General features: G+C 38.6%; 1 protein-coding gene across 9 annotated transcripts in view; it reads right to left on the reverse strand.

The window, feature by feature from the left end:
• SP100 (SP100 nuclear antigen) overlaps nt 1–14,540 on the reverse strand; it is a 75,493-nt gene that overhangs the window by 48,053 nt on the left and 12,900 nt on the right. For all 9 annotated transcript variants that reach the window (XM_016134678.2, XM_016134682.2, XM_016134680.2 and 6 more), the window contains 4 exons: nt 5,772–5,934; nt 5,418–5,586; nt 2,533–2,616; nt 1,169–1,231 (listed from right to left, as the gene is read on the reverse strand). In XM_016134678.2, the coding sequence (XP_015990164.2) occupies nt 1,169–1,231; nt 2,533–2,616; nt 5,418–5,586; nt 5,772–5,934 (479 nt within the window). The remainder of the gene's footprint in view (nt 1–1,168; nt 1,232–2,532; nt 2,617–5,417; nt 5,587–5,771; nt 5,935–14,540) is intronic.

Below are 14,540 nucleotides of genomic sequence, written 5' to 3' on the forward strand. Positions count from 1 at the left end.
TGTTCCCACCAGCTGCACAAGTAGGTAAATAGCTAATACGGATTCATGCATTTTAAACGATAGTTTTAAATGTTACCTTTTTGAATCAATGTGATTTGCTAGAAGTATAATTATGCTTTTGAAAATCACTCTGAAGTTTTTTTTTTATTTAAAAAAAATAAAAATGTATTACTAACTTAGAACATATTTTTCTTAAATGACACATCCCACTGGAAGCTACATAATAGGGGCTTTCCATGGTGTGGGGAGGTCTCTGAGACTTCCAAGTTACTCATGAAATTTACCACAGACCAGTGTGCCCTGAAAGTGGAGAGCCTATGGCCCTCAATTTATTTTCCTGGGCCCAAGGTCGGGATTGCTTTTTTCTCTGCTCCACAGCCTGGAGATCATTAAATTCACAGCGGACATCTGTGGTCAGAGAAGTCTCCCAGGTAACGGCGGTGGTTAAAATCTTAGAGTGTGGCACCAGATACAGATAATGGTGATCGTTAAGCGTAGTGATATTAAAGAATGCATGACATAACTCGGTTAAAATCCACCGCCCTGCGAAGCGGGTACCATTATCACATCCCTTTTACAGATGCTGAAACTGAGAGGCGAAGTCAAGAGATGTGAGCAGTGGTTATTGGCTACTAAAGTACCAAAGTGTTTTTTCAGAGGCCCATCAGGTATTTGGCGGGCAGCTCCTGGCCTGCAGCCCCAGGGAAGACAGGAGAGAATCTGCATGGGAGGCACATGGTGCCCATGGTCCTGTGTCAGGGATCCAGCAGGTGAGGGACCCTGGCCCAGAAGGAACATGCTCATCATCCCTCCCCGTCCCTGTCCCCTGCAGTGCCGGCCACTGCTGGACGTGACAGCAAAGCACCAAATCCACACTCAGATTCGAGCAAGACATGCAGAAAACTGCAAAGCCAGGCACAGGGGCCCTGAAGGTCCCGGCTCAGAGCCGTGAGCTGCTGGAGGCAAGTACGTTAGTTTAAGGAGTGTGGAAGGAGCAGCCCTCCCGGAGTACGAAGGCTCCATTATCTACGTTCTTGGAGAAACTGCAGATGCAAAGACTGACAATTCTGGGCAGTCGGCACTGAGAAGAAGCAGCCCTTCCTCTACAACGCACGACAGGGTGGGACAAGCACAGCAAAGGGTCACAGAACAGCCAACAGCAACAGACCATTGTTATCCGAGGAATCTTGCTGGACCCAGGTCAAGCTTTGACAGGAGTTTTCACCAGTGCCTAGGATGGAAGAAATTAGAAGCTTATATCAGACATGGGCATGTGAGCTATGCCTTTCTCCCCTAATCCCCTTTGAATCTCTATAAATGGGAGTTGAAGAAGACCCCTAGAGATCAATACAGAGCCCATGTGAACCTGAAGGATCCAGCTCGCTCTTGTAATCAGACCCTAGTACCTTATTTGAGCTGAGAGGGCCTTGGCCAGTCCATTTCATTGAGTGTCCTCTGTGAGACACCAGCGTAATTAGCAATGGTTCTTCTCGTCACCCATGCCTTTGTCCCCAGAGCTGCTTGTCCCCAGAGCTGCCCCTGACTGGTGGCCTTACTTCCCATGCCCCTTCCCCCCACGCCCTCCCTCTGCACGTCTGTTCACTCTGCCTCGCTGGCCTTTCCGGGAGGGTTCAGTGTCTGACTCTCCTCCTTTTCCTCAGCTCCTCATGTTCTTCTTTTGTTACCTCTCCCTCTGCATTTATTTCCCAATTTCTGTTTCATATTTCTGCCCTTTCCATGATTTTATCCGTGTGTGTACAGGGTCAAGAACACAGGCTCTGGGTTCAGAATACTGGGGTTCATCCTGCTTGTGTGACCCAGAACAAGTACATACACGACCTCTCTGATTTCTGCAAAACGGGCACCTGTCAATGGCGGCTGTGAGCACTAAACCCAGGACTGCCTGAGCAAATGTTCAATAAGTGAGCTCCTAATAATATGGTTGTTTTTTATTGTGTTTTTATCCCTTTCCCCTACTTTTCTGCCCCTCCTTCTTTCTTTCTCTCTAATACCCACACCCCTTTCTCCACACCCCTACCTCTTCCTCTCTTCTCTCTACATGACAGTCTTTCTTCTTGAATTTCCTGCTCTTGAACAACATCTCACTTAGATCAGGGGTAGGTCTCAGTCCTCATGGTGAAGTTCCCCCTTCACTCCTTCTCCTGCCATCATCAAGGATCTTCTCTTTGACGTTGACCTTGAGACCATAATTCTTAGCCCTTCATAGCTTCACACTGATCTTCCCTGAGTGGCATCTTTTAAACCACAATTACTTTCAGTTCTTCATCTCTTTAAATCTGGTTTGCTCACACTGGGCTTCTGCTCCTTTGTTATTGGGCCAAAGGTCTCTTGTCATAGCTACTCCTCCAGGATTGGCCTCTGGTCAGACACTCATACAAACACCCTTCCCTGTCTTCTCCATGTGCCTTGGCCTTTCTTCCCTGATTCCCCAAATCCACTCAGCAGGCTCCCACCTCTGTTTCTCCTTTTTTCTTAGCAGATGAGAATTGGTTTTTATTTGGTCATAATCACCTTGTTCGAGACTTAGCTGAGTATTAGTCCTCTCCTCCCTTTCTTTGTTATCACTTTCTTGGTGACAAATTTTCTCTTTGATGGCTGAAGAGAGGGATAAAGAAGAGGACAGTTAAAGATCTCCATCAGACACCATCGACAACATCTCAAATTTACACGTTTAGGCATTTCCAGTCCTTGGGTCCCTGAGAGCTCAGTGGGACCCAGTCCTCATGGTGAAGTCCCCGCTTCATCCCTGGGACAGAAAGGAGAACTCCAATGAGGGGGCCCTTACATGTTCTCCACAGAAAGGAGCCACCTGAATGCCAGGATAAAGGAGTCTTAGAAACAGCCCGTTACTCATGCAAAAAAATTTCAGATGGCTGGGAAAGCACATGTCAAAATAAATACTGGAAATGTGATGTGTCTTCTGACTTGTTCAAACTGTTAGGAAGAGACAGAGGGATATCTCGGTAGAAGGACTAGGATCCTATAGAGGTCCACGTGTATAAAAGAGGAATTTTAATTGCTTTAAAGATGGCACTGGACAAGAGGAGAGTTGGCCTTAATTGGGTCAGGGAGGATGAGAACTTTCCTAAGAGACACCAGAGGACAGAGCAGAGGACCTAGACAGTCCTCCCAAGGTGGAAGATGAGGGGGTCCCAGGAACAAAGAAAGGACACTCTCTGAAGCTACAAGCAGGGGGCGCACAGTGTGGTTCTGGAGGTCATCCCAGAGATGCCTAGACCAGGGGCCCAAGAGGGTGCCAGTGAGGAGACACCAGGTCACTCACTCAGGGCCCCTGTATGTGGGTGACCTGGCAAATGTAAGGAGGAAGGAAATAAAGAAAGAAGCCAAGGTATGGGTCTCCATGGGGAGTCAGGGAGGAGGTAACACCATGGGAGGTGGGGAGTGGGTCTACACTGTCCCAGGGATGATGGAGGAAGCTTCCTCTGAGATAACGCTTATGGCTGGTAAACAAACAGGACTATGGGAATCATGGATGCTTTGTCATCCCAGAACATGGGTACAAATCCCAGATAAATCAGGTGAAAGGTACTAGGAGAACAAAGGGCCCAATACCTAGAAGATGTGAAGGAGCTCTGTATGCAGGTGCTCCTCTGAACAGTCAGGGGACCTATGCATGGGATGCAGGTGAGGTCCAGGCACAGGAGAGGGTGCCATGTTCTGGACCACAGCCCTAAGCTTCTTCAGTGTGGGCTGTTGCCCCACAGCTCCCACAGATGACAGGGTCCAAGAGGCAGCAGCTGTGATCTTCCTCAAAAGCAGGTGGGTAGCAGCAGGTGTAGATGGGGGTCGCTTTAGCATGGGAAATGAGGCATGTGATTTAGGTGCTGGGGCATGGGAGGGGGTGTTCCCCACAGCCCATGGAGAGGATCAGAGTCCCTAAGATGCAGGTAGTAAAGGTAACTGCTATTCCTTTCTGGCCCATGCCTTGGGACACCCTGATTGCAAATATAATATTGACTTCAAATCTGTGAATAGGTATTTGACATTTTTGTTTCTTTTCTGACTAAACAACTTGCTGTAGGAATGATTTTGTTCTTAGATAGGGTTACTATCCACACGAATCGGCAAACCACTTGTTTTATATCTTGCTTCCAAACCTGTTGTTATCTCTTTATTGCCTAGTAATAAGCTTAAAATTGTTTAGCTTTATATACTAGATTTTCCAAAATCATCTTCGAACTTATCTCTTTTGAATCAGCTCACACAGACTGCTTCTCACTCTCCGATTGAGCCAAATCAAATTCGTCCTTGTTCTGAAGACGCACTTGTCCCTTTCACACTACGTCTGGTCCCATTGCATCCACCCTCTTCAGGACATGTCACCATTTTTCAAGTGAGATCTCTATCCCTTATTTGGAGAACTCTATTGAGACTCCATTGGAATAAAAAGTTTACTTTGGCAAGTAAATTTCTTTCCTTTCGTCCTTCCTCCTCCCTCCCTCCCTCCCTCCCTCCCTCCCTCCCTCCTCCTTCCTTGCTTCCTTCCTTCCTTCTCTAGATATATAGATATAAATATTAACGAGCATTCTCTTAACTGGGTAACATTAAAAAGTATAAATTATGCCTTCTCAGGAAAAATGTCTAGAATCACAGCTTTAGTTTTACACAGAATCAAAAACAGTCCCTGGAAGAGCAGTAGGTTTTGTGATTCTGTAATTTATATTTGTTTCACCCCTTGTGGAGAAAATGTTAATAAAACCATTTCTCCTTCTTTAAGACCAATTTGACCTTGGTTAACTTTCTTGCTCATTTTTCTGGACACATGATGAAGGTGGCCTCCCTTTTGTGTGTAGAGTGAAAAGTGACCCATAACTGGTCAAATGTGGACTGGGAGGGACTATCTGTAAATTATAAGCCATTTTACATCTTCCTTCAGTGTGGTGACTCTTGGAACTTGGTTGTCCTTTGTGGGGGTCCCTGAAAGTTTTCACTACGGAGTCGTTATATGACACATTGACTCCTGTGGGCAAGGTGCTGCTCAGCCAGGGTGGATCCTACACCCACAGCTGAGCTGTCACTCGAGGCGGGTAGCAGTCAACGTGGTGGACTGCTGTGTCAGCCACTGCAAGGAGTCCCCCGGGAGAGGAGTAACCGACGCCGCCTTACTGGAATGCTGTTTCCTGTCATTTATCCTTCTAAGTAAAGCTTTGAGTCTGGTTGTCTTATGAGTCGAAATGCCTGGTTAAGCAGACACCCAGGTGGGTGTTGTATCATAGTCAATATACAAGCTTGGAGACAGCTCATGACATGTTTGGTATCTCAACTGCTATATCCCTACTTCTCAGCACCGTGTGTGATTCATGGAAGATGCTCAATAAATACTTGTCAAAAAAATTGGCCTTGGATAATGGAAAGTAGGTAATAAACCTATTTACCATCTAGGAAGCCTTTATAAATGCGATTTAAAGCAGGGTAGCTCATCACGGTGACCTCGCTGAACAGTGCATCCAGAAATGACAGGTCGAACGTCTTCTCCACTTCACAGAGAACGTTGTACACCACTCTTGGTACAGGGACCAGGTTTCTAGCAGATTCTTGAGAATCCTTAAAAAATATTGAAGGGAGAAGATATAAATACAGACTCCTGAGTAACAGAAGAGCTTTCTAAAGTGATTTTATGGTTTATATTTTATAAGTTCCCTCTGTAGGTATCTTTTCATGTGAAGTTTTAGAACTTTTGTATTTTTGTATGGCTAGTAAGTAATCATGACATAATAAACCTCACTTACATCGTACACTTTATTGGAGATGAATTCCCGGTCACGAAGAATTTCAAGGAAAGGAAATGGCTTATCTATTGCGTTAGAAATCTCCACCTTATATTTTCTGAAGTGATTCAATACAATGTCATGGAAAATCTTTTTGTCTATGTTCTGGTCTTCTGCGGACATCCTAGGGAGAAAGAATACCATGTAAAAATGGTCATCATCAGGATTCCAAGATGCTTGTGGAGCCTGTGAGATTTTATACATGAAGAACAGGCTGTGAAGAACCAATATATATAAGATAAGTGGTCCTTAGTCAAGAATAAAATAAATGGAGTTGAAGCAATAAACAAAGATTTAATAGAGGAAAGTGTGGAGGTTAAAAAAGACTTAAATATAGGATTGAAAAATCCAGTCCAGTCTGCTCCAATCACAGTCACTGTAGAGATACCTTTATATATTTAGAATTTATTTAATGAAAAAAATTAAATTTGTTCAGAATTGAAATGAAATAAATAGGTCATTCATAGACAAATAAAAAAAACAATGAAATAAAAATAGAATCTAACGTTGAACATGTTATCTTAATTAACAACTAAAAGAAATCTCAGAAAAATTAAAATAAGTTGTCCTCTGCTTGTCCAATTGCTTGTCCAAATTAGCTCATAAGTGAAAAGATGATTTCATAATGATATAGTATACTTTGAGAATTTCACAAGAATATCAATCCTTCTGGGTCTTCTGCTTTGAGTTAATATAAACCTATCTGTACTTTGTTATATATGGTGAATCTTTTTAGGCATTTGAACTTCAGAAATCACTTTGATTACAGTGAAAGTAATTTTAAACATGAGTCTGTAATTTTGGTTCTTAGTTGATAATTTTATTACTCTGATAATAATGTTTTAAGCAGCATCTTGTATTCCTAAATGATATGAAGACTCACACCCGTTCTTTGTCAAACCAGAAGAGAATTATTGGCACTTCCCAGTATCCAATATGCATCAGGGAATAATAATGTTACTTAATTGTGTGAAAATCCTGCAAGAAAAAGTTTCTGGTTAAAGATGGTAGATTGAAAAGAAGTATTTGTCTTCTCTTTTAATGAGAACTTTGCTGAAATGATAATAAAGAAATCGGGTTTATAATGACAAAGAGAATGGCAGAGGGTCAGCGAACAAATGAGATATTTCACCCAAAATCTATAGGGCAAAAAGTGGTCAGAGGAGCATTAATTGCTATTGAGACTGAAGGTTGCTCCCAGCGGTCGAGAAAGCAACCCCTGTGCCCTGTGGAATCTTGAAGAGGTGATGAAGTTTGGCTAGGAGGCACAGTACTGGAAACTGATGTGTGATTCAAAAAACAAAAAACGGAACCGCGCACTCTCTCCCCTTCAAACCACAAGCGGACCACCTGGAGGCAGGCAGCCTCTCGGTGGTGCGGTGGTGCAAACGTCGCTGTCCTCTCTATCACCACATGTCACTGCTGCCCGTTACCGGATTTCACACTCGGAACAATATATCACGTGTGCGTCTGTGTGACTTCTTTTGCTCATCACCCGTGTTGTTGGAGGAATAGAACTTGGTTCCTTTCTGTTGTGGAGGGTAGTCCCTTGTTCATTCATTTTCTTGTTGATGAACATTTGGATTGATTCCAGTTTTGGACTATTATAAACGAAACTATTGTCCTTTTTGTGGCAAGATGTTTTTATTTCTCTTGGGTGAACAGCTAAGATTGGAATTGAGGGATCACTGTGTAGGAGTATGTTTAACTATTATAGAACCTGCCAAATTATTTTTCCAAATCTATTAGATGTAGTTTTCTGATTTTAGCCATTCTAGTATGTGATGTGGTAGCTCATGTAGTCTTAATATGTATTTCTTTAATAATTAATGATATTGATCACTTTTTCATGTGTTTTTTGGCAATTAATATACCTTCTTTTATGAAGTGTCTGTTCAGTTTTTGGCCCGTTTAGATCATTGGGTTGTCTTTTACTGCTTATTGATGTGTAAGAGTTTGTTATATATTATAGAAAGAAGTGTTTTGTTTGATTTATGTATTAGAAACATTTTCTCCTAGTCTGTGGTTTGCCTTTCATTTTCTTAACCATGTCTTTTGATGAGGAGAAAATTTTAATTTTTAAAAATTTTTTTTAAAATTTAGTTTCAAGTATATACACTACATAGGTTAGACATCTATATAGTTCATGAAATGATCCTCCCAATTGCACCCTCTCTCCCCTGACCCTCCACCTAGCCAACGTATTAATTCTAATGCATCCCTTCTACCATGCTCCCTATCCCTGTGACCAACCATCAGCTAGCTACTAATTTGTACTTCTTAACCCTTCACCTCATTCTCCCAGCCCCCCAAATCACACTCCCCTCTGTCCGACACTAAATTGTCCACTATATTTGTTAGTCTATTTTTGATTAGTTTATTCTTTTTATTCCTTAGATTCTGCATATAAGTGAAATCATATAGTGTTTATCTTTCTCTGTCTGACTTAAATACCTTCGAGGTCCATCAAAGCAACATCTTTTTCCATCCCCTTCCTTTTCATATGTAGGGGTCTTGTTTTCTTACCCTTTAAGCCACTCTAGCTTTTGGTTGGAGCACTTAATTCTTTTCCCTTTAAGGCGCTTATTGATAAAAATGTAGTTGTTACCATTCTGTATTCCTGTTTTTGATACATGTTTTTTCTTCTAAAGAAGTCCCTCCAACATGTCTTGTAATGCTGGCTTGGTGGTGATAAATTCCTTTAGTTTATTTTTGTCTGGGAAGCTCTTTATCAGCTCTTCAACTCTAAATGATAGCTTTGCTGGATAAATTATTCTTGGTTGTACATTCTGGGTCTTCATGCTGTCTAATATTTTTTTGCCAAGCTCTCCTACATAGTGGGTGTTCCCTCATAAATAATTATCTATTTTTCTCTTGCTGCTTTTAAAATTCTTTCTTTGTATTTAACCTTTGGCATTTTAATTTTGATGTGTCTTGGTGTGGACCTTTTTGGATCTCTGATTTTTGGAATTCTCTGAGCTTCCTGGGGTTTTATGTCCATTTCTTTCATCAGGTTAGGGAAGTTTTCCATCATTATTTCTTAAAACAGCTGTTCAACATCTTGATTTTCTTCAGCTACACCGATCAGATGAATATTTGGAGCCTTAATAGTGTCCTATAGGCTTCTTAAATTATTTTATAGTCTTGGTATCTTTTTTCTTGCCATTCTGATTGAGTGTCCTGATTTGCTTTCCTGTCCTCTAGATACGGCATTTGATCCTCTTAATTTTTCACTTTGTTTATTCCGTTAAAGATACCTCTCATCTCAGGTAATGTGTTCTTCATTTCAGACCGGTTCCCTTTTATAATTTCCATTTCCGTTTTTATGTTTTTTTTTTAATCTCTTTGTTGAAGTTCTCACTGAATTTATATACACTTCCAAAAAGTTCATTGAGCATCTTTATAACCAGTGTTTTGAACTCTGCATGTGTTAGATTACTAAACTCCATTATATCTGGATCTCTGTTCTGTTCTCTCATATGGTTTCTGCTTCTTTGTCTTCCCATTTTGGCTGCCTTTCCGTGTGTGTTTCTATGTATTAAGCAAAGTTCCTAAGTCTCCCAGTCTCATTAGCATGGATTTGTGTAGTAGGTGTCCAGTGGCACAGTCCTGAGAGGGGTTCAGCTACAGGCCAAACTTAGCCCAAGCTTCTATTCCTCTGGGGCTACCTGTTAAGGTTCAGCAAACAATCCACAGATGCTGTGCTTATAGTTGCCTCAAAAGGCCATGCCAGAAACTGAGGCCAGCTGCCTCCAGTGTGAGTCTCAGCAAGGAGCACCTGACTCACTGAGAACACACCTGGATGTGGCTTGGGTGGGGCTGTGAGTTGGGGAAGGCAGGGTTTCAGGGAATCCTCTGGGCAGAGCGACCTCTGTTGTCCAGTTTGATGATGTCACGGCTATGGAGGTGCTGTGTCCGTGCACTGGGGGAGTGGGGAGGACTCAACAGGGAACAATGGATACCACTGGCACTTCTGTACAGAGCAAGTCTTGCCTCGACCTTCACTCCAACAATGTCTCCCTGTAAGTCCCTGGTGCCCCTGAGCTCAGCCGACTGGGCATGGGTGCTCAGAACAAGCAGGGCCGTCACTGTGAAAATCAGCGTGTGGATGTGGCCCTTTTAAGAGGCGTCCGCAGCAGCCGCAACCTCCGTTTCACTCAGTCTTTTGGGACCAGGCGGCCCCGCGTCTTCACTCCGTCCCACCTTCTGCCATTGCAGGGTGCTTTCTTGGACTTCTTCCTAGTCGTATGGCTTGTTCCTCTAGACATCAGGCGATTTTTCCTTGCTGTTGCTTCTTGTGTCCATTACAACTTTGATTTGGTCCCCAGGGGTGAACAGAGCCTCTGCCATCCACGTCATTTTTTTTTTGTCCCCCAAATTTTAATTTTGATGAAGTCAAATCTATTAGTTTTTTTTTTGTAGTTAATAACTTTAGTGTACTAAGAAATCTTTGCCTAACCCAAGTTAATGAAAATATTCAAAAAGTCATTTTCAGTATAAGCATGGGTACATTTCTGGATTTTCTATTCTAGACCATTGATCTATTTGTCTAACCTTATGCCAATAGCATATTGCCTTGAATACTATAGATTATAGCAAAATTCAATTAGGGAAATATTATCTTGGCTTTTACAAGTCTTTTAGTTTTCCACATATCTTTAAAAATCAATTTGTCAGTTTCTACAAGAAAAGCCTTTTGGACTTTTATAGCCTTTTGTGTTGAACTTATAGGTAAATTTGGTGAGAACTGACATCTTAACAATATTGAGCTCCTATCTGTTAACACTGGGTAGCGCTCCATTTATTTAGTTTTCCTTAATTTTGCCTAGAAGTGTTCATAGTTTTCAGTATAGAAGTGCACATTTTTCCTTAAATTGATGCCTTAAAAAAGTCTCGAGATGAATGATAAAGAAAATTTGAGTTAAATGGCTTCTTTAAATATAAAAAAATGTGAACAATATGGTTTCAAATTCAACACTAAGAACACAGATATATGGATTAAAAATTGTTTTGAAAAATTGAAAGTAATCACTGACTGAATGAAATCAGACCCTATAAAACCCTATGAAACACTAAAAGATATAACAAAAAGGAAATATACTTTGTATTTTTAGAGAGAAAAAAATAAGGAAAACAATAGAAGTTCTAAAGTTAAAAACAGAAAAAAGCAGTATAAAAAATATATTACTTAAAACACTAAATGAAAATGAAAAAATGACCTTGGAAGGCACAGGATCAAAAATAGAATTCAAGGAGAGACACAAGAAAGAAGCGACAAAAAAGTTGTTAAAATCAAGACAGGCAAGTTAAGATATTCAAATGTAAACAAAGTAAAAATAATAAGGGTATCATTTACACATCAAAGCAGAAGTCAAGAGACAAATAATAGGACAAATATCTTATGGATTTTGAAAAACAATTCACCTCTAGTTTTTGACTTCATATATGCAAAAAAAATGATCAAAATATATAGGCCCTGGAGAAGTTAGCAAGAATGATTTATTATTTAACCTTATAAAAAATGAACACACCATTTTTTTCAATGTTCTTGAAATGTATATCAATATGGAATATAATCCTGGCCACAAATAAGTCTCAGTAAGTTATTACCTATAGAAACGAAACAGGTTGCATGTTAAAGAAAATAAACCACCTGGAGATTTTATAAAACAAAACAAAAAGTATTGTGTTGGGTCAAAGATGAAATAAAACTTATGGTTAGAGGCTATTTCAAGAAAAAGTGAAAAAAAAGAAAAATAATGAAATAAGAAAGAGTAAGATAGTTCAACATTAGAAAATCTCTTTATATAATTTATTATATCAACAAACAAAGAGAAAGAAGTATATAAATATATCATTAAATTGTTTTAAAAGGGAATTTGGTAAGACCTAGCAGCTATTTTTATAAAAAAAAAACTATATAAAGTAGATAGAAGTCAATATAACTTAAAGTCTCCAAAAATAAAATTATTTAAAAATATTACAGTAAACATTGACATGATAAAGTCGTTTAAATAAAAAAATAAACAGAGATGCCTATCATTATCATCATTGGTTTATAAATATTTTTAGGAGTTTTAGCAAACATATAGGATAAGGGAATTAGGTCATTGGTGTAAAACTAAAATAAGGTACAACATTATATGTCCTATGATTTTATACATAGAAACCCTAGAGACCTAATCAAACTCTGTAAGAACTAGAAAAAGAATTGCATGAATAAAACATATATAAAGCTTACAAATTTCATTTGAAATAACAATCTGAAAATAAAGAAAATAATGCTTCAGACACAATAGCAAAAATACACACATATTTTTAAACAATTGGAAAGTATGGACCTATATGAAAAAAACTGTAAAATCTTATTGAAGGAAGTTAAATAAGATCAAATAAATAGAGGTATATAAGGCGACTCAATGAGAAAAAAAAATTTAAAAACCTCAGTTCTTTTGAAATGATTGTAAAAGTGTGGCGCACTTGCAGCTTATAAACCCACTGAAACTGGTTGAAGTAATATAAAAACTTATGTAACAAAAATATCTGAGTCCAACCAAGAAAACTTCATACCATACACCAAAATCAACTCAAAAGGATCATAGACCTAAATGTAAGAGCAGGGACAGCCTTGTGGGCATGCATTCTATGTAATCATACAGGTCCTGTGCTTGCTTTAATGTTCTGCTTTCGTGGTTTTGAAATTCACAATGATTTGTGAACAAGTGTTCGCCAACTTTCATTTTTTATGGGGCTCCGCAAATTAAGTAGCATACTCTGTATAAGTAAAAATGATTATATAAGAAGAAATCTTTGTGACCTTGGGTTAGACAAAAAAGTTGCCACAACACCGAAAGCATAATCCATAAAAAGATAAATCAATAAACCGGAATTTAAATAAATTTAAATATTTTGTGTTTCAAAAGACACCATTAGAAAAATAAAAGAGTGGTCCTAGCCTGGGAGAAAATATTAGCCAATAATATTTCTAATGAACAACTTATATACAGATATCTAAAGAATTCTTACAACTCAGTAATTAGACCAAAAAAAAACCAGTTAAAAGATAGGCTAATTTTAATAGCTATTTTTTCAAAGAGATATATGGAAGGACATCTAAAAAGCAGTAAACACGTGAAAAGATGCTTAACATTACAAGTCATTAGGAGAAAAGCAAATTAAAACCAAAATGAGATGCCAATACATACCCAGTGGACTGGCTATACACAAAGGGATAAAATAATAAGTGTTAGCAAGATTGTAGAAAAATGAACCTTTATACATGTTGGTGAGGTATAAAATGGTCCTTTGGAAACATTGTAAGATAGTTTCTTAAAAAGTTAAACAAGATGTTTCCATATAACAAATTATTTCATTCCTAAGTATCTACCTAGAAATGAAAACATATGTCTACATAAAGACTTATATGCAAATATTTGTGGCAACATTTTTCATAATAGACAAAAAGTGAAAACAACCCAAATGTCCATCAAAGGTAAATGGATAAATAAAATGTGGTAGATTCATCCAATGAATTACTATTTAGCAATACAAAGAATGAAATACTAATACATGCTACATTAATGAACCTCAAAAATATTATGCTCAGTGAAAAGAGTTAGGTTCAAAAGACAAAATAATGCATGATTCCATCTATATGAAATTTCTAAATGAAATAAAAAAGAAATCTACAAAGAAAGAGAGTAGAGTAGGGGTTACCTGGGGCTGGGGAATAGCAATATGGATTGACTACAAGTAGCCATGACCAAACTTTTGGGGGTAATGATAAAGTTTTAAACTTCAATTGTGATGATGGTTGTAAAATTCTATAAATTTACTAAAAGTCATTGAATTATACACTTAAAATAGGTAAATTTTCTAGTACATAAATTGTACCTTACGAAAACTATTTTTAAAAAAGGTAGGCGTGTTAACAGCTGAATAGACTCAGTTGAAGAAAAGTTAGCCACATTCTCCAACCCCCCCCGCCCCCAGAATACAAGAAAAAAGATAAGGAAATTTAAAAAAAAATTAAGATATACTGCATAATCTGATGTTTCAACATTCTGCCAATGAGAATTCCAAAAAGAGAGAAGAGAAAGAAGTAATATAAACTAGGAAAAACATTTCTTGGAGCTAAAGCTAGAACCTTAGATTTAAAAGGCCCATCAAGTACAGAGAGTGATCACTTAAAACCCTTACCCAGCGGTATTATTATGTAAATATAAGACATCAAGGATAACAAAAATATCATAAAGTTCCCAGAAAGTAAAAGTAACTTACTTAAAAGGAATGAAAACCTGACGGATGTTGAATTTTTACATGCAACACTGAATACAAGAAGACAATGAAAACAAATATCCAAAATTTTAAGTGAAAAATCGTTTTGAACCTTAATTCTAAATACAGCCACAATAATCATTCATGTATTAAAGTAAAATAAAGATATTTTCAGACCATGAGAACTCAAAAGTTTATAAAGGAGACGGGAAGAGGGAGGAGAGAAATAAAATCGAGTTCCAGTTTTTAGCTTAGGAAAAGATACCAAATGACTTCAGATACTGAGAGAACAATATAAGCTTAGGTGTGTCTATTAAAAATTCAGTTTCAACTAAGAAAAAGAAGATATTATTCCTAGTGTATTGAAGGCAAAAATACACTGGGAAAGGAAATGCACCCAACCCCAAAACAGGTAAGAAAGAGGGTAGGAGAACAAAAAGAAAGTCTTGTGAC

The sequence above is a fragment of the Rousettus aegyptiacus genome, unplaced genomic scaffold (assembly GCF_014176215.1).
Source record: "Rousettus aegyptiacus isolate mRouAeg1 unplaced genomic scaffold, mRouAeg1.p scaffold_m13_p_2, whole genome shotgun sequence".
Taxonomy (NCBI): Eukaryota; Metazoa; Chordata; class Mammalia; order Chiroptera; family Pteropodidae; genus Rousettus; species Rousettus aegyptiacus.